Source organism: Phoxinus phoxinus (assembly GCF_949152265.1).
Source record: "Phoxinus phoxinus genome assembly, chromosome: 12".
Lineage (NCBI taxonomy): Eukaryota > Metazoa > Chordata > Actinopteri > Cypriniformes > Leuciscidae > Phoxinus > Phoxinus phoxinus.
In genome coordinates, this window is record NC_136887.1 from 10,533,532 (window position 1) to 10,558,400 (window position 24,869).

The 24,869-nt window shown below is 37.9% G+C and overlaps 2 protein-coding genes across 2 annotated transcripts; both read right to left on the minus strand.

Annotated features, from left to right (window-relative positions):
• Window positions 1–1,291: 1,291 nt before the first annotated feature.
• On the minus strand, window positions 1,292–4,742 carry rab33a (RAB33A, member RAS oncogene family). The gene is made up of 2 exons (XM_079629768.1): window positions 4,274–4,742; window positions 1,292–3,128 (listed from the first exon to the last, which is right to left on the minus strand). Exons 1-2 carry the CDS (start codon window positions 4,535–4,537, stop codon window positions 2,682–2,684), a joined length of 711 nt encoding a protein of 236 aa, XP_079485894.1. The 5' UTR covers window positions 4,538–4,742; the 3' UTR covers window positions 1,292–2,681.
• A 677-nt stretch (window positions 4,743–5,419) lies between these two features.
• Window positions 5,420–22,363, minus strand: LOC307007601 (matrix-remodeling-associated protein 5). The gene is made up of 7 exons (XM_079629769.1): window positions 22,169–22,363; window positions 20,097–20,329; window positions 19,625–19,754; window positions 19,069–19,459; window positions 14,863–18,147; window positions 12,533–13,436; window positions 5,420–9,663 (listed from the first exon to the last, which is right to left on the minus strand). The coding sequence occupies exons 2-7, from the start codon at window positions 20,288–20,290 to the stop codon at window positions 7,755–7,757; spliced, it is 6,813 nt and encodes a 2,270-aa protein (XP_079485895.1). The 5' UTR covers window positions 20,291–20,329; window positions 22,169–22,363; the 3' UTR covers window positions 5,420–7,754.
• Window positions 22,364–24,869: the final 2,506 nt, after the last annotated feature.

Below are 24,869 nucleotides of genomic sequence, written 5' to 3' on the forward strand. Positions count from 1 at the left end.
GAAAAATGATTTATTTTATAATAAATTCTTTCTTTCTTTTTTTTGCATTCATTACAACAGGATGATTATCAATGCATAATGTTAGTCTATTAGTATTGTTAATACTGCATGTCCTCAATAAATCCATTAATAATTTCAGCAGAGTAGGATTTTACAAGTGTTTGTAAACTCTTTTCAGCATAATATGTTAACATTACTATTGTTATTCATTTCATTAGGACTCAGCTAATGAAAGGGCTGGGGCTTCAGGATATGTGAGATTTAATTTGGTGCTCAAAACCTAACATACATATTGTAACATGTGACAGATTACAATGGCACAAAACAAGACAAATCATAAGGCTTCAATGTCTTCAGCAGATACAAGGCTAACACGATTGAAACCAGATAATTCTCTTATGAATCTGAATACATTTGAAACCACACACAGAAAAACTGCAACTTCTCCTGTAGAACCAAAAGAACAGAATAGGCATTGGATAGAGGTTATAATAACTAAAAACAAACTTACAGGGGCACCATATTATTACACTCTTTTTTCATAATCAACATTTCCAAAAACACTTACACCGCCATTCTTTGTCATGTTAATATACGTTTTTTTCTGGTTATTTTGAATCAAAATGTAACAATAAGCCAGTTTGAACCTTAATTTTGTAGATATCTGAGTCTTTATGCATTTGGAAGAACCACTTTAAGCTGGTGAAATACTGTGATGCCACATAAAACTTCCCAACACGGTTCCACTCGTCCCCGATGTGCATGTGGTGAATTATGAGCGGTATCAGATTACATTAAGCATTTTGTTGGGTCACTAGACTATTTAATGCTAACTATCAGAATATGTACTAATAGTTTCATAATTTGAATGAGTAACAAATACATCCATGCTGTTAGTGAGGGTTAATGTTAGAAATATTTTAGCATGAGTAACCACAAGGCTATAGGAAAAAGAAATGAATATGTTTTAAGGCAATACAAACATTTGAATGATCATTGTAAAAACTGCAGTACTGGAGGGTTTGGACTCCATGTGCATTCCTGACGGCTGAAACCTTAAAGGGATAGTTCAGCTAAAAATGAAAATCCTTTCATTATTTACTCACCCTCAAGTTGTTCTAAACATTTTTATGTTCTGTTGAACAAACACAAAAAATATATTTTGAAGAATGTGGGTAACCAAACAGTCGCTGGTCCCCACTGACTTCCATAGTATATATATATATATATATATATATATATATATATATATAAAACAAAACAAAACAAAACATGGAAATCAATGGTCACCAGAAACAGTTTGGTTATTCACATTCTTCAAAATATAATTATTATTTGTGTGTGTTCAACAGAGCAAAGATACTCATACAGGTTTAACAACTTGAGTGGGAGTAAGAGATAACAGAACTTTTACTTTTGGGTGAACCGTCCCTTTAAGACCATCAGCAAATGATGTTGGAGATGTTGTTATGCCAATTAATGAATCTAAATGTGTGTGACAAATGACTGTAAATCTAACAAATGTCACATTTTCTCAATCCTTTAAAGGTTACTTATAAGTGGTATTTTGCGGATAAAGTGCACCCTGAATTAAGCATGAGGGATTAAAAAAAAAAAATTCTTCTACACATGCATGACACCTTGTGTAAACCAGTCTAGCTGGACATGACAAAAATGAAGCATATTGAAGGGCCATTATATTTTCTAATTTTTCCTCACCAGAAATCTCAAAAAAATGTACCTGATCTTTTACTTTTGAGTAAACTACTTATTTTTTTTGTCATTATAAAATAAATACTTGATAATACTTATACTCAAAAATATTACTACTAATAATACATTTGGTTTGCATTACAACAATGAAAATAAGATTTTTTCACCATTATACCCAAGTGAAAAAAACGCTATACCAAAATGTATTTAAAATACACTTACTTCATACTAATTATCATAGAAACCATTAACATATTTAATGACATATCGCTTGAGACTTGCTGACATAAAATTAGCATTAAACTTAATTTGGAATACTTCTTTAATGCACATTTCTTAATATTAAGCCTTAAAATGTGTTTTAATATCACTATTAGTAAGGATAGTATGATCTCTGTATCAGTCTTTAAATGCAAGATATTTAAAGTGTACCTAATGTATACTTGCAATAGTATCACTTTAGCAGAATCAAATTTACTTAAGTATATCTTTAGTTGGACCTCAGCACTTTTTCATTAAGTGCATTAAGTACTTAGGTATTTAAGTACGAAACATGTAAATGTATTTGTAGTATACTTAGCATAAAATAAACGTATTTCAAATACATTTTAGTACATTTATTTTTCACTAGGGGCAGTAATGTGCATTTTTGGAGAAATGTGCTTAATTGTCATGAAAACAATGTAACAATGGAAAAGTGGCATTATTTTCTTTCTCATTTCTTTCCTTTGATTTTGAGATGAAATACGACCCGGACATATTCTTAACTGCTTTTGTGGGATTTGCCTTTTAGTGATGGTGTAATTGAAAAAAAAGAAAAACAGAAAAACAACAACAACATGTAAGATAAGCACACGCGCACACACAGAAACAGGGATAGTTCATGGCGTAAAGTAACTAAAATGAGTTGCAGGCACATTCTTGCACTGAATTATCATCAATGTTAATAATTCCACAGCTTAAGGTCCTCAGCATGGGCAGGTACTCTTAGGATCGGGCGGATGCGTCAGCCTCACTCTGCCGTCTTCTCTCTCCACGTCTCTGTAGATCAGGGACTTTTGGGCTTTTAGACGACATGCCAGGCACATGAAAATGGAGTCCACGTTCTGGCTCTCCTTGGGATCTTTGGCTGATGTTTCAAACAGTAGCATGTTATGGGAATCTGCAAACTTAAGGGCAGTGTTGGAAGGGACCTGGATATGGTCGAATAGATCGCATTTGTTTCCCACCAGAACTCGAGGGACTGAGGATGACACCCCGTGCCCGTTACACTCCTGAATCCAGGTCTTTAGGTTCTGGAATGAGGCCATTTTTGTGACGTCATACACAAATACCACAGCATGCACATTGCGGTAGTAGTGCTCCACCATGCTCTTCCGAAAGCGCTCTTGGCCCGCTGTGTCCCATACTTGTACCTGTTAGAGAAGAAACAAGACATAAACTAATTTTAAGGTTGCAGAGAAGGTAACGGAGAAAACGGATGCATCAGAAATAAACTAGCATGGCAATAAATAAATTGACTTTGGCCATTTTTTTAAGCATTCATGGTGTGATGTTAATTCCAAACGATTACTGGTCAAGTCTTTGACCTTTGCTTATAATTGTATATGACTGTGCTCTTTAAATGTCATAGTGTTTCTCTTTTTTAATTTATGACAATATATTGGCTCAACATAAAAATGATTTCAGTGTTGATACATCTGGAATATTTAGTAGCCTTCTTGCTTCTATTGCATTAGACGGATGTGTTACTTTCTCAAAATACATTTTTAATAATGTACAAAATTCACACACACACACACACACACACACACACACACACACACACACACACACACACACACACACACACACACACACACACACACACTGTATAGACAGATAGACTGATGACTGACAGATAGATAGATAGATAGATAGATAGATAGATAGATAGATAGATAGATAGATAGATAGATAGATAGAGTCTGTGTGTGCATTTGTGTTATCTATGTAATGTCATGCCCTTTCCACCAGTCTAATATTTTGGGGTATAGTGGGGTCAAAATGACAATTTTCACCTGAGATTTGGAGCCAAATTACACGGCCGGGGTTAAAAATGACTTTAGAAAGATAGCAGCATCATTATTTTATTTTTACACTGGGATTGGTAGCTCTATTAGTTAAATCTGTTGACTTTATCAATATTTGTTGCATTATAGGTTATGCCAACAGTTCAAGAATGGGAAAAAGCACTAGTGTTTTTTTTGCCTCAAGTTTGCATGCCTGTAACTCAAGAAGTATTAAAGATATCTTAAAAAATCTTAGAAAATGTGTTCAATTGACCAATTTATTCATGGAGGTGCATTAAGATGAAATAGCAGGTGAGATGATTTTTAAATTTGTCGATTAATGCGCCTTAATTGAACATGCGATCAGAAAGAGTCATTATTACTCAGAATGTAAACATTGAGCTTCCTCATGATGCTGCTGTCACACGTCCACCCAAACACACAATACAATCGTGACACAACGAGATATCGGCGTTCGGGAAGAGACCAGCCCCGACAATATATCCCACCTTTATTTTCTCGCCTTCGATTTCCACGGCTTTCTCCCTGAAATCCACGCCGATGGTGGCTTCAGTCTTGCAGGGGAAGGCTCCGCCGGTGAAGCGGAAGGTTAAACAGGTCTTACCCACATTCGAGTCCCCGATGACAATGATTTTAAAAATCCGCGTCTGCACACTGTGGTCTAGAGACGTGCTCAGGTCTAGAGACGACGTGATGTTGGCATGGCGTGAGTTGGCAGTTCTTTCTCTGTTTTCTGGGAATTCATTTGCCATCACGGTGAAATGATGTACAGAGCCTGGTGTTCACTGGTCCGGGCGGTGATGATGGTGGTGGGGATGGGGGAAGGGATGCCAGATACACTCCCTTTGCAGATGCAGTTTACATAGACTAACTGACAAGTATGCTAGAGCTCTGATGCAGTAGCCTAAACGCAATTAAAATCGTATAATAGCTGAAAAATAAATGATACTTTACCCTTAGTTGAATAAAAAATGACTGCATAGTTAAATTTAAAGGGATAGTTCACCCCAAATGTATAATTCTGTCATTATTTTACTCTCATGTTGTTCCAAACTTTCTGGTATTATTGCAGTGAGTGGAATACAAAATAATTTTGGAAGAATCTTTATAGCTCTTTTCCAGACAGTTCATAATGATCATATGTCAACAAAACATCATAAAAGTGACAAAAAAGAACTTCATAAGACTCATGCCATGCAACTTCAAGTCGCCTGAAGTCATATAATACTTACAATGTGAGAAATAGACCAAAACAGTGACGGAAAATGTCCCTCTGCAAAACTGTTATGTTTAATGCATTTTTGTTCAGATTTAAAAAATAGTAGGCTATGGCAAGGTTTGATGTCTTTGTCTACACTTGCCATTTCTATGTGTCATCGTAACTGAGAATTACACTTCAGTTTTAATATGTGGAATGGAGAATGACATTTCAATGCAATCATTGCTGCATGAATCAATAATGACAGAATTTTAATTTTCAGACCTTTAACCATATTTTATTGCTCTACCATAGCTCATAGATTTATGGAGTTCATTTAGGGTGTGTTTAATTTATCAATCAGAGAAAAAAAAAAATCTTGACAATTGATAATATACACTAAGAGTATGTATCCATAAAACTAATGTGTATAGCTCAGATAGTTTGGTCTTGAGTGAATTTAATAAAAAAAATGCATATTAATATTTCATAGTTCATATTGAGATCTGACTTTTGTTTGCAAACTTTAGTATCTTGGCAAATCTATTGCACAGATTGTGACATTGTTGAGAAGTCAAACTCTAGAACAGACAAATCAGAGGAGATGATCTCATTCATATCTCACTGTGATTTTTATTTCCTATTCATTAATTAGTACTATTGCTTGATTCATCACTGTGGCATCTTACATTTAAAATGTAATAGACCTCAAATTAAATTAATAGGCCCACATGTATTTACTTAGTAATATTTTGCAATTGTGGCATTTTGTAAAATAAATGAAAAAAATATATATTAAAGAGTTGAAACAAAAAGACCATAATAGTATTATTTATTTGCCCAGTGTGGCAGTAAGTATCTTACATAATTCTGTTCTTGTCTTATTTTCTTGTACAGCTACCACATCAATAGCAACATTTGTACCATACATTGCCTCATTCTACTCTGACAAGGCCATTTTGTTCTAACGCACTGAAGAATGCAAGAAATTCAACACAGTATTTCAGACAAATTGCAGACATTCTGGAATGTTTTTCGTACAATTTATGATAGAAAAAAGGTATGTAAAATGATTGTTTACTCTGTGGAATATATAAATATGTACCAACTAATTTTTTTATAAATTAAAAACGGAATACCAAATATATCTTATCCTTGGGTCAATGAATGGGCAGATCCAAAGCTAACAAACTTTTAACAACATTGATGAGGGCATTTTAAGTGCATTGGTGCACTTAATATTTTTTTTTGTACAATATATATAAACCCAATTTCCAGAAAAGTTGGGACATTTTGTATAATGTCCCAACATTATTTGTATAATAATTTGTATAATCCCATACATTATTTGTATAATGCAATAAGAATCTGTGATTTGTTAATTCTCTTGAACTTTTATTTAACTGACAAATGTAAAAATATTTCCAATGTTTTCACTGACCAACTTAATGGTATTTTGTAAATATAAACAATTTTTTTTTTTGGATGGCTGCAACACACTCCAAAAAATTGGAAACAGAGGCATGTTTACCACTGTCACATCATCTTTCCTTTTAATTATACTTTTTAATCATTCTAATTACAATTTGAGGATACTAATTGTTGCAGTTTTGCAAGTGGAATTTTTACCCAATCTCACCTGATATAAGACATCTACTCAACAGTCCGTGGTCATCATTGTCTGATTCTCCTTTGATAAACCACTCTGTTGTAGCACCTGCAGAATGAGGCCTAGTATTGTCTTGCTTCCCAGGAAAGATGTATATGTCTCTGTACAATCCCAATATACGCCACCACGTCAATTGTACCTTCACACATGCAAGTCACCCATGCCGTTTGCACTGATGCCCCCTCATACCAGGACAGATGTTTGCCTTTGCACCTGTCGTTGATGGAAGTCTGTATGGTCCCGTTCATCTTTGGGACTAAGAACTTGATGTATGTTTTTTGCAAAAACAAGTTGAAACGTTGACTCATCTGACCACAGCACATATTTCCACTGTCTTTTAGACCATTTGAGATGAGGTGGGCCCAGAGAACTCGCCTGCATCGCCTGCATCTCATGAACAGATGTAGCTTTCTCCTTGCATAACAGAGATTCAAGTTGCATTTCTTAATGACTGTGTTAAGTGAAAACGGTGAAGTACTCCTGAGCACATGTGGCTATATTTAACAGTAGCATGATGGTTTCTCATGCAGTGCCATCTGAGGGCTCAAAGGTAACGCACATTCAATGAAGGTCTCCTGCCTTGCCCTAAACAGACTGAGATTTCTCTGGATTCCCTAAATCTTTTCACAATATTATGTATGGTAGGTGGTGAAAGACATACATTCTTTGCAATCTTGCATTGAAAAATGTGATTTTTTTAGTTGTTTGACAATTCCCTCGTAAAATTTGGCTCAGAGTGGTGAGCCATGACTCATCTTTGCTTGCAAAGACAGAGAATCTCCTTTTATACCCAATCACAATATCCTCACCTATAACTCACCTGCTAATTGTGGACTGTTTCAAAAGAGTTTATCTTGGATATTCTATTATCTTTTCACTTTTATTTAGCCTCTGTCCCAACATTAACTTTTTTTTTAGTGTGTTACAGCCATATATTTACAAAAAACAGTTGGTCAGTAAAAAAAAAAACATAGAAAAACTTTTCTTTGTACTTTTGTCAGTTAAACAAAGGTTCAAGAGAATTAACAGATCACAGATTGTGGATTTTATTGCATTTTACAAAAGGTCCAAAATGTTCTGGAAATGGATTTCTGTCTATTGCTCAGATCACTTGAAGGTATGTTGCTTTGAAGTCCGTTCCCAAGGCATTTCTAGCATTACATTTGTAAATCCCTGAGTTCATGAGGCCTGGGTCCTGTATTACCAAATTTCCCCCCTCTGTCATGTGAATTCCACTCTGTGCTGTGAAGCGACTATTGGGTACAAGTGTGGTGCGTCCAGGCAGAGTCCAAGAAATGTCTGGTTTGGGTATGCCAGCAGCTATGCAGTTCAGAATCACAGGAGACCCCCTGTTAACTCTGGTTATTGAAGGTGGAGCATAAGTGATTTGAGGTGGAAACACCATAATACTCACTGGATATGACAATGTTGATGATCCAAATGTGTTTGTGGCTTTGCAGGTATATGTTCCTCTATCAAATTTGGAAGTTTCTTTTACCTGAAGTGTGCCGTTAGATAAATATGTTACTCTTCCAATAACTTGAGGCTTGTCCAAGACCAGGCCATTTGGAAGAGTCCAGGTAATTGTTGCCTGAGGCCAACCATCCGCATTACATGGCATATTCAGTGTCTGCCCAAATGAAATCTTCATTGTAGCACCAGAACTTCTAATTTGAGGCTTCTGTCCAGGTTCTAAAGCATAGCGCTTTTCTCCTTGTCCAGCTACATTTTTGGCCAAGCATCGATATACACCTTTGTCAATGACACCTGGTTGCATAATGTGTAAAGTCCCATTTCCCAGGAAGTGAGTGAACCGTTGAAGTTTCATGCCTGGATTCAGTGCTGTTCCATTGGGTAGAATCCAAAGAAACTCTGGCTTTGGTTTTCCTGTAGCACGACACTCCAACGAAATGTCATCACCATCTGGTTTGAGAGGAAGAACCTCTATGTTTGGCACTGAAAAGCTCGGCTTCTCAGCAAGTGATGCTACTTCCAGGTCAACTGCTAGACTTGCTTCCCCTAAGAAATTCTTGGCTACGCACAGAAACCGACCTTCGTCAGTCTTTCGAATGCCCCTCAATTCAAGAGTGCCATTCCTGTGGACTTGGAACCTGCCTCCCAAATATGGGGTGGGTAGAGACATGCTATAAGGTGTGGTCCAGGTGACCTGTGGCTCAGGCATACCCTCAGCTTTGCAGTCCAGCAGCAGTGTCTGGTAATACACTGCTAAAACTTTGTTCTCTGTTCGCCCACTCTGTCCATTGATTTGTGGCCCTTTAACATCAACTAGAAGCTTCACATCCTTGATGTAATCTCCGGCTGGGTTCCGTATCACACAGGCATACTTTCCTTGATCAGCCAAAGTCAGTTTTTTTATGATAAGACTCACATCGTTTAGGATTTGGTATTTGACTGAAGATGAGGTAATTATCTCATTCCTTGGTGAGATCCAGATGATCGTAGGTGGTAAAACACCTGTAGCATCACACTTCATTTGGACTGATTGCCCGAAAGGTGCCCACATGGATACCTGCTCTTTAGAAGATATTTGGACTGAGTTTGGCACCACTTGGACACTTACTTTCATTGCATCCTCCCCCAGGTTGTTCTTAGCAAAGCATGTATAATTGCCTTCATCCTTTTTTCCCATTTGTTGCAACAAAAGCGTTCCATTCCCAAAGATGATGTAGCGCCGGTTACGGGTTCCGCTGTCATCTGACTGGAGGGCATTGTTGATCATGGTGCCATCTGGGAAGCTCCATGAAACCTCAGGGTCTGGAAGGCCAGAAGCTACACAGTCCACCAGGAAGTTGTCTCCATTAGCTATTCTTTTATGTTGTGCCGCATTGTTCTCTATCTTTGGCGGCCTCATGAGAACCTCTACTTGGAACAGCTCCATGTCCTCACCATTTGGTCTTTGATACATGCACAAATAATTGCCTCCATCTTTCTCAGTCAGTCGCAGAATTCTCAGAGTGCCATTGGGGAAAGCAGTGATGTGCCTTTGTGGACTGAGAACAAAAAGAGAGAAATTGTTTACACATTTTTATGACAGCTGAACTCTTTCATAGTAATTAACTATGATAGAATAAAATAGCTCAGAATTCTTCCTACGCTTGCTGCACACCGTGCAATTTCTTTCCCCTGTCCTTTACAAATGTTACTTGTCAGATTTTGTCAGATATATGAGTCCGGTGAGATTTTGCATAAAAACTAAGCTGGACAGTGTGGCATCTATGCTTATTCAGACTGTGTGATACATCTACAATTTTGGTCATGATTGACAGCGCTGACTGGGAAGTCCACATCCATTCAGGGGTGTGTTTTGCATATAATGACGTAACTTACTGCATAACTCCGTATGAATGAATCGTGGTATGCATTGTTTTTCCGAAACCGTAGTAACACCTCTGTTGTCTGAACCGTGTTATATCAACACTGAACTGTCTTTAGCTGAACAACAGCCGACATGCATCATTTTTAAACAATCTGTATTATATAAAGTGCTATATAAATAAAGATGACTTGACTTGACTTGACATTGGCTCATCAATGTAGATAATGACATATCGAGTCAGAGTTTTTGCTTTGTAATGTTTTATTTTGACCACTAGAGGTCCCTATAGGACTCGCATGTCTAAATGTGTTCCTTTAGAAATCAGTGCTATTGTTTTCTCATTCTGTGCTGTGTATTTAAGCTGGTCTGTTTCTCTGTATCTTTGCTTGGTTATTGTTGTTCCTAAGCAAGTTACTGCTGTAAGTCTGCTCTTGTTCCAATACGTTTTCTTTTGTGCCTTTTGGATAGTTTCCCTGAGTTTATTTCTGCAGTTTTAGGAAGATTTTTGGAGATTGTTGTTTCTCCTTTTAGATTTTTTGTATCATTTTTTTGATCTGGATATTCTTCTGTCTTTGTGGCTGTCTTGAAGAAAGGGATTTTTTTGTACCCACATGCAGGTGGTGGAGTAATAACTCCTGCTTATTAATCCAATCAATTCGAGATTGCAGTTAATGTAATATTATTATAGTTAATGTAAATTAACAAACAACAGAAAGCTGTATATTTATTTTAATCACGTTAACATTCAGTATTTAACTGCCGTATAATTTACTCCCGTATAGATTCAGTCAGCAGCTTACTCCACAACATCATTTCTCTGAAATGCTGCTGTAAAAATCATGGCAACTAGTTGTTTGATTGAATATCTCTCTCACTCTCTCCCTTTCACACCACACACACTTTGGGTTTTCATGTTTTATGGGGACATTCCATAGACGTAATGATTTAAAACTGTATATTCTATCATCATCAATTGCTCCTAACCACCTTTTTCCTACGGCCAGTGACACCGTGCAAATTATGGGAGTAACTTCTGTTAAACTGTAAACAGCAGTGAAGGGTCCGCTCTATGGACGCAATAATAAGCTTTAAAAAAATATGGGTACAATGAAGTGACATTATTCACATTAACATTAAAAGGATTAAAAGGAAATTTAAGTGTAAAAGGATTAACACATTACAAGAACAGACCACGATTAACCCCAAAAGCTTGATAATTTCCACAGCAATATTATGGGTGTGTTAAATATCACTGAGTATATATATATAATATATATATGCAACATACTTTTCTTTAATTAATGTTCATTAACTTTAGCATTGAGTGATAATATATCAAAGTGCTTAACGAATAACAAATACTGTTACCTACTTTAGAAATGTTACAGTAAACACTGCTAATAGGGATAATAAGTGTAAAGCATCCGTGTGAAAACACACCTGGAAAGAGACGTGAGAATTTGGGTAGAAAAATGAGAGATTCTCAGTGCATTACAGTGATTTATTTATGGGATATATTGTAAATTAAATTGGGAGAGCAGACCACAAATGCACAGTATATGTTATCTTTTTCATGTTACAGCGGAATACAAAGAAAAAAGAAAATAGGAGGAAAATAATGCAGCGACTGAAAAGAGCTCTTGCCATATTCTTGTGATGCACATTAAAAAACCCCAAGCGTTATGTAATTCTTCTGACGTCTAAAAAAATTAGATGTTTGGGGAATTGACAGCTCATTCAGAAATGGCTGATAATGATTATTTTTAGTGCAACCTTATTTTTTTAAATGATTTGTTTAAGTCTTTTTGAATGGAAGTTCCCCAAACCGGAAGTGCCACCCATAATTCAAAATGCATTAGGCTTGTCAGGAAAAAGGTGGATTGGTTCTTCATTAAAATGTTGTAGCTAAAGTCTATTGGAACTAGACTTCCCCTTATGAAGGGTAAAATAAGTTCCCACATTATTAAGCAGACAAACTCTTCATTATTTTATATTTGGATTGTGAACCAAAATTTCAGAAATTTGAATAAGATTTAGTTTTTTTACATAATTTAATGTCATGATAATGGCGGACTAATGTTAAACATTTGTTATCTAACTGCTTTAAGTAGCCTGTTGTATAGCTGGCTGAGCATTTAGACAAATTGCCCTTGCATCCCGCTCTGTTACTGTATTGTCTGGATCAGCAGGGGTTGTTTGGGCTGAGACAGACTGCTTGTTTAATCTACGCCAGACATTGTTTGAATTCCACTAGTGATGAAGTTGGCCTGCTGTGAGTTTGAGAGCATATGTCAGCTTGAACAGTGAGGACCAATAATTGCTCAGAAGAGAAAAGTAAAACACTTAATAAAGGGGAAATAACAATACAGCTGTGACGGCTTGACTTAAATAAGACCACTGTAGGATTGTTATGAAGGGGAAAATAAGTTCCCACATTATTAGGCAGACAAACTCTTCATTATTTTATATTAGGAGAAATTTAAAATCTTGCTAGATAGAACATATATACATTTAGCTTATATTTAATAGCATAAACATGCTACCTGTACTGATGTTCCAGTATGGTTTTAGATGGCAGTCTCCAGACTGTACCTCTGTGGGAACCTATGGACTCTGGACAATGCAGGAAAACTGTGGATCCATATGTTGCCATGACACTGTGTTGCTGGTATAGGCCTTTCCAGGGGCCAGGAGCCTCTTGCCTAACATCCATCTGGACCGTTCGTTTAGCAAAACCCACTGGGTTGGTTGCTGAGCATTCATACCTCCCAGAATCACTGGGAGTGACGTTCTTTATATAAAGTGTTCCATTTGGGAAAATAAATATCCGGCTTCCAATAAACTGTGTGGGCTTGATTTGTGAACCATCAGGGAGAACCCACTTAATAAGAGGGAATGGCTCTCCTTTAGCAGTGCAATCCACATATACGTTTCTTCCAACATTCGTAAACATTGTCTCATATGACATCTCAACAATTATTGGAGGTAGCGCTGCAACACGAATGTGGTATGTGAATGTATCAGCTCCTGCTACATTGCTGGCAATACACTTATAATCCCCTTTATTGGAAAAGTTTGCTGAATGAATACTCAGTGTTCCATTTGGAAGAAGAGATATTCTTCGGTCAAGGGTACCAATGTCTCGCACAAACGTCCTATCTGGAAGAATCCATGAAATCTGAGCTTCTGGTTTACCCAAGGCAATACAGTCCAAGCTGACATGGTTTCCCAAAAACACTGAGACATCTCTGGCCCTTGAACTCATGATCTTTGGAGGCTGAGTCTGGACAACAAGGGTAACTACCATGCGGTCTGAGCCAAATTTGTTTTGAGCTGTGCAAAGGTACTGGCCTCTGTCTTGCAACTGGACATTTTTAATCACAAAAGTACCATTTGAAAGGACCTCAAATCTTTGTCCAAGTTTTGTGTTGGTCTGAATTGTTGCACCTGTAAAGGAGTTGAAAAAAAGAATAAAGCATAAACATCAACAAACTAATAAAAAAAAATTACAATCCAAACATAGTTTAATGTTATTATAGAAAATAATTACAGCTATAATTACAAGCAAGTTACGTACAGTGTAAAAACATTTATGCACACAATAATTGGATTGTAAACGATTATTTTAAAGGGGTCAGATGATGGTTCTAAAAAGCACATTATTTTTGTGTATTTGGAATAATGCAATGTGTTTACGCGGTTTTAGGTTTAAAAAAGTCATTATTTTACACATACCATACATTATTGTTGCTCCTCTATGCCCCGCCTTTCTGAAACGCGTCGATTTTTACAAAGCTCATCGTTCTGAAAAGCGTGGTGTGCTCTGATGTGACGGAAATGTCACGCACCTTACCATATTTGGAACATCAGCTCCCAAAGCAATAATGACAGGTGATAATGTCCGTACAACCTTATCAATTCGAGGTAGAATCTGATCCAGAAAATGCAGATGACCAAGCTGATATATCAACTTTGCCAGCGCTACTGGACCAGAACTTATCAGATTGGTAAGGTTCTATTTCATTGGATATTTACTGATTATAATGACTTATACAACATTTTGGTTGTACTGTTTCTGGAACAGTGCTGTAAATAAAGCTTAACCACTGTTTTATAATTGTGTCCTCTTTTGGAAGGGTAGTTTGGCTTTCGCAACGAAAAACACAGCGTCTCCACGACATTGCGTGACTGAGCCTTAACTTTTACAAAGAATATCTCTTTAGGTTTGAGACTTTGAGCTTTGTAATGCTGCAGATCTTATACATGCACAAACAGCTACATAACACACTAAAGAAAAAGGAAAACAAGAAATCACATCACATGACCCCTTTAAATGTTAGTACATAGTAGTTAAAGACACCTAAAATAGAGCGGGACCATGTATTATGTATAGCTCTCACAATGGGGTCTTTCTGCTTTTTTATTGCTGCTAGTGAACTTCCAAAACATGTAGAGTGACCTCTAGGACAAAACAAATTAATCTTTTTATAATATAATATATATTTATAATTTTCAGTTGCACTCTAGGGCCACTTCCTTCAAAAAAGAAGGAAAAAAAGTAAAATTGCATGCTGGCCAACCTATCTAACAAAGAGAAGCAGCAATAATAATTCTGGTATTAGAAATCTATCTAAATATTTTATGGTTTTAATTTCAATAATTTTACACCAAGTGAAACCTGTCACATGCATGTTCAATTTGGCTAATATAGTTGGCCAAATAAATGTGATCAGTTTTGGTATTATCTTGGACAAAGCATGATGGCATGATTAAGCATTTGTTAACTGTCAAAATTAAGCACTCTAAAAGGGGATCTCATCTTCAATTCAGATAAACGCATCCACAGAAGTTTTGTAATGAAAAATCGCCTAACCTGTTGAAATTTTGGTCCATGAGACAACAGGTTTGGGGTCCCCAGATGATCTACAAGACAAGAGCACATCTGCCTCTGCTAGAGCAGATAGAGTAACGGATTCAGTTGCTGTGATCCTGGGTTTGACGCCACTGCCCATCAGGTTTGGAAAGGGAATGGCAGTGATCTTTGCTCCAAAATGACTGTAGTGCCAGCGACTACCATAGGGTACGCTTGCTGTGGAGGGTGGTTTGTTTGTATATGCTAGTAAGGATGGGGGAGTCACAGGCTTGTAGGTGCTTGGGACATTTGGTGCTTGGTGAGGCTGTGGGGTGGGATAATATGTCCTTGACTTAGAAGTGACAATCTTTCCCAGCTGGGCTTGTCGATATGCATCAAGCTGTGATTGCCTATATCTGTTTCTGAGCCTGTTGAAAAGTAAGTGGTTGCGTACATGAGTCGAGCTGACATGTGGAGCTATGGTCCTCAGAAAGGAAGCTGTTGCTGACCCAGAAATGTAAGCTGTGGGTTTTGCTGTTTGAGCAGTGATTTCAGGCCAGTTGGTGACCCCTGCACCCCTTTGTTGGAAATACCAAGTTTTATCTTGGGAGTGGTGGTGCCTTGAGCTATGAACTGTAGGCCAGAAGGGAATGCCATAGTTCTTGGCCCAGAAGGGAGACTGAGTGTAGGGCTGTGGTGTAATTGAGATTTGTTTTTTTGGTGTATTCTTTTGGATTAGCCAAGGGTGAATAGGCACACCTTCAGGATGCATTCCCCAATTGTAAACACTCTGTTGGTCCACATTAGTTAAGGTTGGTTTCCCAGTCGTATGTGCTCTTTTAGTTTCTGAAGTACTTATGTTGCTGGTTTGAAGATAAGGGATGGCTGTGGCTGAAATCTGCCTGGTCTTATTGCCATTTGGGTGGCTATAAGTTCTAAAAATGATCTCTCTGTTTTCATGCCCATACCTGTTGATCTGTCTGGGGGCAAGTGTAGCAGGAACTACTTCAGTTTCTTGCAGATGTGTTGTACTTAGGAGCTGAACTAACCCAAAGTGTTTTGTTTTGCCTTTAAATTCATTAAGCTTCTCCTTTTTTATGAATGTTGTTATAGGTGTTTTAAGAAGATCTTCTGTGACAGCCATGGCTAAGCTTTCAATTACTGGGTAATGAGTAGGAGAAACTTCTAAAATCATTGATGTTTTGTTTTGGGTTGGAGAATAAGAGTTAGTGGTCACAGTGACTGGAGATTGGGTGAATGGTACTGCTGTAGTGTAAGCTAAGGTGAAATTTGGTCTCTTTGGACGTGGTCTACGTGATGGAGGCCTGCGGTGCCTATATGGGAATCTTCGCCTTTGGTTCCAGATGGGATTATTGTTAACCCTTATTTTCTCTTCTATTGTGTGTCTGTCTACCTGTTTTACCAGCTGTGTCTTATGTTCAGGTACAGTTGTTGAATCCACGTGTACTAAAGTCAAATCTGAAATGTTAGAATCGCTTGTCTTGTAATTAGATTTTTCTCCTTGTGTAGGTTCTTGTTTTTCGTACTCATTTTGGGGTGGTGGTTTCAGCTGTTTCGCATTGTAATTGCGTATGCTTGAACTTATGCTGGGACTGCTTGCTGTAACATCTGTTTGAGTAGTTTGAAAGGTGTCAGCTGTCGAAGGGGTGGTGGTTGTAGTCATTGACGACTCTGTCACTGTTTTTGAGGTTTTTGTAATTTGTAGTTGTGTTGTAACTGGTGGCATGGTTGAGAGTTTAGCATTAGCTTTTGCAAGAATCTGTTCCCAGCGGCTGGGGTCAAGCTCTTTGACAGAGTTATTCGGTTTTCTCACACTCTCCTTTATTTTCTTTTGTTTTGCATTTTGTCGGACAATGCCCTCTCTGTATTTTCCACTGACTCTCTGATGTGTTAGTTTAGCAGTTGGTCGTTTGATTTCTTCATATCCTGACCCTTCGCTGTCCTCGCTCTCAAAAAGCGGTAATTCACCATTAGATACGGTAACACCTTTTTGTGCTTCTTCCTTTTTACCAGTTACAACAATTAAATGAGACAACATATCAGCACCATAGAGGTTAGCTGCTAAACAGCTATATTCTCCAGCATCCTCGTAAGTCAGTTTTTTGATTATCAAAGTGTTGTTCTGTGACACGAACACCCTTCCTTTCATGTCTGATGCGTTGAGAATTTGATGGTTTGGAAGGTACCATCTTGTCTCAATTGGATGAGGAGATGTTACTAAACAGGGAAGACTAAGAGTGTCCCCATTCTCCACAGACATCTTCTTTCCATTTAAATCACTGGGACTTAACAGACGCATCCTGACTGTGAGTCTATAGGAGACGATGTCTACATTAGTGTCTGTCCTCACAAAGCAATGATAAAGTCCAGAGTCTGCTATGCTTGCGTTTTTGATTACTAGCCTGTAATTCTCCAACCTTAATTTATGGGAATCAGTTTGATCCACTGTTGTTAAATCTGGAAGCATCCACTCCACATGCTGATGCCCTGTGCTGAGCACACTACAATCCAGACTTACTTCAGAGTGTTCTAGTACTGACTGAATTCTCCCTGGAGCTCCTCTTTGGATCATAGCCCAGGAGGAGACCACATCCTCCTCATCCCCTCTTCCAATGATGTTCTTTGATATAAAAGTGGAAAAGTTCAGCACCAGTTTTTTAGTTGTAGTTTTGCGCCTGTTCAGCTGAAGGGTGACCCTTGGCTGTAAAAGCCAGTCTGGTTCAGCTATTAAGTGTCCTTTGAGCTCTGTAAAATATGGTGATTCCTCACTTGAGGCTTGAGAGTATTGAAAAGTCACCTGGGAAGAATTTCCAAGTCTGGTTCCCCGTTCCAAAATAGCTGGGCTCTCGTAGTAATAGGCAACTAACCTCCAAAGGTTCTGAAGAGCATCTCTATCGATCTCACACTCCAGCAGTGTATGTAGAGTCACATTTACAGCAATCTCATCTGTTCTCCTCACTGGCTCCCACACCATGGAGGTGTCTTCAACAGGACGTGTTACATTACAAGCCACGTGTGCTCGATTCCCATGGCTGTCAGAAAGACTAAAGGTCAGGTGGCCAAGAGGACGCTCCAAGTCCTTGATGTAGGGGGAATCTGGCTCCTGATCTTCCCACACGCTACTCTCTCCAATTTTTAGAGGGGACTGAAGGGAGGGTTGGCCACAGGTGAGTTGATTGGTTGAAAGCTGCAAGATCTGGCTGTTATTCAAAGGCTGTGGTGAGGCACATGCAGCACAGTTGCCAGCATCTCCAGAGTCACGGTCCTTTTTGCACTTAATAACTCCTAGAAAGAGAGAGATAGAGAATTTTTCAGTAAAAAAAAAACATTTTCAGTTATTTGCAGCCAGTAGAGTTGTTCACATTCAACCTTAAATTTAATGAATACAATGCATCTAAGGGGCCAATTCACACCGCACAGACAAACGGCAACAAACACCAAAAAAAAAAAAAAAGGGTTGGGCGTTAGATTTATAATTTTGTGAAAATTAACTGTCATGTTCACACAGACACCGACAAAACCAACGACACCCACGAAAATGGTTGAGCACCCACGGAAAACCAATAACCAATAAAAATAAAAGATTGCTGCTTTCAGACACAACTTTCTTCTTGTCTCTTTATGACAACTGTAAAGACTCTAAATACAAAAGGGTATTACCCTTCATAGTTAATTTGAGGCGGTCTCTATGGCGTTAAATGTTGAGAGCGCATTATTGTAACGCGAGAGTGCATCCATGTAACGAATCTACCCTGCGAGCACACACGCAGTATTTGCAAGAGAGGGACTTGCCTCATCGTCATGGCAACGGTTCGTGGCCAAGTCAGATTACTTCAGAGTGTGTTGCCGTTTGTTGGAAAATCATATCACACTGCTCAGACATTCCACGACCCACCAAACACCGATTGAACATGTTCAGCCGGGTGAAAACAAACCCCGACCAACACCAACAAATGCTGACAGGGGGTAACACACTGATCTAACAAACTCCGACAGACTTGTTTGTTGGTGTTTGTTGCCATTTGTCTCCGCGGAGTGAATTGGCCTTAAGACGGATGATAAATCTGACAATTTAAAATAAATTATGTACGTATGAACACACCATCTAAATTCAAAATAGTTGTATGTTTTTAGTTTTATTTTATTCCCATTATATCAAATTCTGAGTGATGCAAAGGTTGGAAAATACAATCAATGTAGATTCACCCTCATGATTTTTGTCCCACTCCAAGAGCCAATGTAAGTGGCAGTCACAGGCCCAGGGGTTTCCATGCAGGGATAGGACTTCCAGCCTCTGCAAGTGCTGCAGAGTTCCAGGCAGCAGGTATTCTAGTTGGTTGTCTGCCAGGTGCAGGTGCCGCAGTCCTGAGCTCCAAAATGTGCCCAGGACTGAGACAGTAATAAATGCGTGAGAGTGAAGGTCCTGCAGTCTGTTTCCCTCCAGTTGCAATAGCTTTAATGATGTGAGTCCTCTGAATGAAAAGGGCTCAATGAAGTCAATATGGTTGTGGTCTAAATGGAGCCGTACAAGGCTTGTCAAGCCCTCAAACAAACTGGGATCAACTCTTTTCAGTTTGTTGTAGCTCAACTTGAGTATCTGTGCCAAAGAAGAACAACAATTACTCAAATGCTATTTCAAAGTGATGTCCCATAACTATTTATATAGTTTTATGGACAACTAGAGACACAAAGAAGCTACAGTACAGTAGTTAAATATAATGTATTTTTCTTTCATCTCATATAACCATATATGAATATATACCTGGAGGGAACGGAGGTGGTAAAAGGATCCGGAAGACACAGAGGAGATATCGTTTCCATGGAGCATAAGCATTTCCAATTGCCGTAGGTTCACAAAATCTGAAGGCCCAATCGTGCCAATGCTGTTATAGCTTTTTTTTAGACAAAGAGGATTAAGGATAAACTGTTAGCTTAAGACATATCACATTGGTTACCCTTTAATTTGGTAAGATACAGAGTAATATAATATAATAAAATAATAATAAATAGAATTTAATAAAAAAAAAATCATACAAACACAGGTGTCACAATACCCTTTTTTTCTTCATTTTGAGTATCAACTTCTTTTTGTGAAGTGTTTTTCTTAAAAGGTGTGGTTATGCTGTGTTCATCTTGGGACCTCTTTATATGCACATTTGTATTTAAACATGAATATGTTCGGTCTGCCAGTAGTTATTTAGCTAAAAGCAAAAGCCAACAACACAATAGCTTACCCTAAGTTGAGTCTCTCTGTGTCCTGGGGTAGGTTTCGTGGGGCAGAGGGGAGGTGACGGAAGGTACAGTGCACTTCCTTAGGACTGGGGCAACTACAGGACCTTGGGCATGCATACAGGCAGCATGATGGCAAGATGAGCAGCAGATACAGAGCTGCCAACATCAGGAGAGTAGGTACACCCACTGGAGCCATGTCCCACTCATGCCATTATCTGATTCAGGAACAGTGTGACTGCAAATCACATACACTACAATGTTAGCAATTTGTTGATACAAATCAAGTAACAGCAGTCAGTCTACAATTTCACTTGCAAAATATAGAAATAATTGAAAGTTAAAATTAAGCAAAACACAAATGTAAATGTTTAAAAAATGATTTGAACTTGATGTTGGATTGATGTTGAATGTCTCCTAAGCTTTTTGAGTTGCCATGTGAAATACACCTGAAGTGTGATGACTCATAAACCTCTGAAAGTTGTGCCCATGCCTGACTAGCAGAGATAACATATTGCAACATTAAAACCCCCCAAAAAACCCCCACATATGTCTCTTAAAGAATGACTGAGGAACTGTGATTCAAGGAACATACTACACATCAGTTTATTTGATCTGTGACAGATGTGATTTAATCAATTATAATGGCAATAAGCAAGTAATTAGTTTCACTAAATAATAAAAAAAGGTTATTTATTAATATTAACAATCTGTAGACACTGAAGTGTGACCTAATTTAACCAATTATAATTACTGCACATATTAAGGAATATTTTGTGTGTTGTATATACAACAAATATATTGGATTGTACTGTGAAGGGTTATAGCACTTACATACTGTTGTCCTACTGCTAGTTTAATTGCTTCTATTGTTTCTCATTTGTAAGTCGCTTTGGATAAAAGCGTCTGCTAAATGAATAAATGTAAATGTAAATATTGCTATGTTTTTACACACACAATTTGCTCAAATGTTTGTCTCAGGTAAAGCATTGCATGGGTTTCCTGCCACAATCTGGCAACTCATCCACAGCTTAATTACACAAACTACATTTAAGAGGAAGAAGAACAGTGTTACACTTTCTAAATACAAACATGTTTTGATTTTGAGACACAGAAATGCCTGTTTTGCATTTTAATTACTTTTCTGCCAGCTTGGGTTGCTCAAATCTGCTGTTTAGTGCAGAGCGGCCAAAAAGGTGAAACGTCAGGCATGATTTATTCAGCTGACAGAAACCCGATGATGACCCATGATGACTCAGACCATTTTGGACAATTTTATTCACTCTGCATTCCTGTCTCTTTCATGCTGCTACCAGCTGCTGGTAGGATAACAACTATATATCAGGATACTGACTGAATGAATATTTACATGGGCCTGTAAATAAGTCCAACAAATTACATCCAGTATTTTCTGGTTTGGTCATTTCATTTCATGAATGAATTATCATTGGTCTAACTGCTGTTTCACACCCTACTTGCACAGAAAACCACTTGCACTGTAAGGATCTAGTGGCAGCGTATGCAATAAAGCATAATCACAAGTTTACTATATCTTGCAAATGATAGGGTCTCTAGTAGTATTAAAGTTTTATACAAATTAGTTCTGCTTTGACTTTTGAGGGCATAATTTATGTTGAAATTAATTCAAATTGATCTTTGGCGGCTTGAATTACTGTGGAATACTGGCTGATTGCCCTGGAACTCAAGACAGAGATTCACTTCACTTTTAAAATATTAACAAAATTCATACATAATTATATCAAAGATACTTAAAAAATCATCAAACCTCAACGTTTCTTTTGAAGTTAACTTTAGCTCAGTCTTCAGTTCTGCTTAATATGCAAGGTCATAAGTCAAATTTATGTGAATTTATTCAAATAGGATAAAACTCAGATTCTAATGAAACCACAAAGTTCCCCCTAATGTCCAAGAGGAACTACAGTGAACTTCTCAATATGCACTGAAATATTTATGACCAAGAAAGCTCTGAAGGGAAAAAAATAGCATGCTATTTGTGATAATTAGATGCTGAGACAGATCTCAACTTGAGTCCCTGTGAACAAATATTGCGTCTTACCTCGAGATTCCTGTTGAGAAAACGTTACAGGGGAAGACGAAGTGTGTAATTGTTTGCAGATGACTTGTTAAAGTTCCGTAATTTTGTTTATCCCTGTACTTGACTGAGCAGGAACTGTTGGGAGCTCTGAGTGATGGAGGCTTATCTGGAGAAAGTCAGACTCCAGGAGTAGCAGTCAACTACATCTGTAGAAGTGCTTAACTCCCACCGCTACACTCCTCCTCTGAACTGGCCTGTACAGGGGGAGGGAATGCTGGGAGACTTGGCTTCCATCCATCCCCTCTCTTCCTCAATTACCTGCGCTTCCTGAAGTTCTCTTTCTCCTTGTGCCTGCACTTTGCTCTCTTCTAACTCCACTCTTCTCTTACTCACTGTTCTGTTTTCTCACTTTTAAAACACATTAATGAGTCTTGAGCATATGCACACACATGCTCACCTCAGTGTGTCCCACTCACACTCCTTTTCATTTTCAGACATTCACATTCTGTGTATCATTCCCGCTCTGTTCTGTCTCCAGCAGTTCCATGAACTTTTAAAAGGCCACGAGAGCTTATTTTCTAAAGCATGATTAATGCATGAGAGACTAATTGCCAGTGACAAAACTATTGTTTGCAAAATAATCAAATCAACTAGTCATAGAATAAATGAATGGGAAAGAGTACCACGAAAGTTCACTGTCAAATAGGCACAATATTACTATGCTCATTTGCTAACCTTGGGTAAAAATGCTGGTCAATTAAAGGACTGAAAGGTTCTAAGTTCAAAAACAGATTTTCGTCTTTACGAACTGAAGGATGACTCACTTTTTCTCTTTGCTTGTGGTTTAGTCTGCCGCAGAAAATAATTTTGACTTGTTCCTCAGTAATGCATTTACAATGGAATAAATGTGAAGTTCCCTTTACATTTCTGGTAATCATACTTTATATGCATCACAAATAGATTTATGTAGGCTACAGTGCTCCCGTCGATAATGCGATAATATGGACTATACTATATTTGAGTAAGGATTGGTAAGGATTTAGCTAATTCCAAAAATAGTTCGTATTTTGATTTGTAATTATTATTACTGAAACCGCTCTCTTTTCTAAGTTTGTGTGTTTGTTTTCATGTGTACTGAATGTAATGTCATTTATTTTGTTGGTTTAAATTTCAGTTTTTCATTAAGTTAAGTGACTGATTGTCAAGTCAAGTCATCTTCATTTATATAGCGCTTTTAACAATGTAGATTGTTTCAGAGCAGCTTTACAGTGATAAACAGATAATTTAAGGTAACAGATTGTTTCGGCTTTATAGCGGTTCTTGAATAAATATATTTTCCAGCTGAAGTTAGTTTTGATTGATTCACTTCCGTCGCAACGATCATTAGTTATTAAATAAGAGACCGTAAGACGACACCGTTCTCTCTGCACAGACTTTAAACGCGAACCTGTGAGAAACGCTGATGGCGCTCACGTGCGCATTAAGAATTAATTCTTATGTGCGTTTAAATATATGTGCGCAGGTTTGTAATTCCCTACAAACCAAGCCTAAACAAACTTCTGGTCTGGCCTTAAAAAAATGTATACAGAGTTTTATCACCTTTAACCAATTTTTAACCAAAATTACCCCGACAATGCTTTATCTGTAGAGTGGTAAAGGGATCCTCCATAGGGAGAGGCTAGTTGGCACTTCAGCACTGCGTTGTCATCGGGTCCAGGCGAAGGTCCTTCGTCAGATCTGGATACGGCCTGGATCCGGCAGGCTGCGGGAAAACCTCGGGATAAACAAAGATGCTAAAATTAGCGTAGATGCCATTCTTCTTATGATGTAACGAGTACATCACGATTTAAGGGAAGTGTTCCCGGTTCCGGCTGACCTAATCTATGCAGCCTAACATTGAATTATAGAAGTCTATAATGCATTATGTGTATGCTAGGTCAAAGAGATGTGTCTTTAATCTAGCTTTGAACTGACAGAGTGTGTCTGCTTCCCGGACAATGGTAGGAAGACTGTTCCAAAGTTTTGGTGCTAGAGAGGAAAAGGATCTACCGCCAGCAGTCGATTTTGATATTCTAGGTATTATTAATTGGCGATTAAATTATTAATTTTGAGATCGCAATAGACGTGAGGCACTATAATGCGTTAAGAGCTCGCTCAAGTACTGCGGAGCTAAACCATTTAGTGCTTTGTAAGTAATCAGCAATATTTTAAAATGTATGCGATGTTATACGACCCAATGCAGTGTTGACAGAGTATCGTAAAAAATGCTTTTTTAACAGTAATGCTCTGGCACCATCTAGCTGTCAGAAAAACTATAACACACAGCCGAATTGGATTTTTAAATGCGCGATTTACTGAAAAAGTTACAGCATGAAAAACAAAAAAGGCATGGTTGTTTCAACCCAAATTTGGGTCAAATATGGACTAATGTGCAAATAATGCACCTATAAGAACGTTTTGATTATTGATGTGTACCAACACAAACCAAAAGTTACATTTCATCATGGGACATTTCTAACAACACATTTGTTTGGAGACCTGGATTGGAGTTATTGGTTTACGACTTGCTTATGAATTTATTGCTTTGTCAAGACTAAATAAGAAATTTAAATATTACAAAAACACATACTTTCTTCGTTCTTGGCACTTTTTTCTGTTCTAGAAGGATAGTTTGGTTTTGCAGCCATAGCCATGTCAAGACGCATGTTATTATCTGCCGCAC

Excerpts from the sequence above, each read along its gene's own strand:
- rab33a (XM_079629768.1), bottom strand. The coding sequence starts at position 4,537 with ATGGCAAATGAATTCCCAGAAAACAGAGAAAGAACTGCCAACTCACGC. Across the intron at positions 3,129-4,273 it reads TCGAAGGCGAGAAAATAAAG|GTACAAGTATGGGACACAGC; the intron begins GTGGGATATATT and ends CTTCTCTAACAG.
- LOC307007601 (XM_079629769.1), bottom strand. The coding sequence starts at position 20,290 with ATGGCTCCAGTGGGTGTACCTACTCTCCTGATGTTGGCAGCTCTGTAT. Across the intron at positions 19,460-19,624 it reads ACCACCTCCGTTCCCTCCAG|ATACTCAAGTTGAGCTACAA; the intron begins GTATATATTCAT and ends TCTTTGGCACAG. Across the intron at positions 18,148-19,068 it reads GTGGGACAAAAATCATGAGG|GAGTTATTAAGTGCAAAAAG; the intron begins GTGAATCTACAT and ends CTCTCTTTCTAG.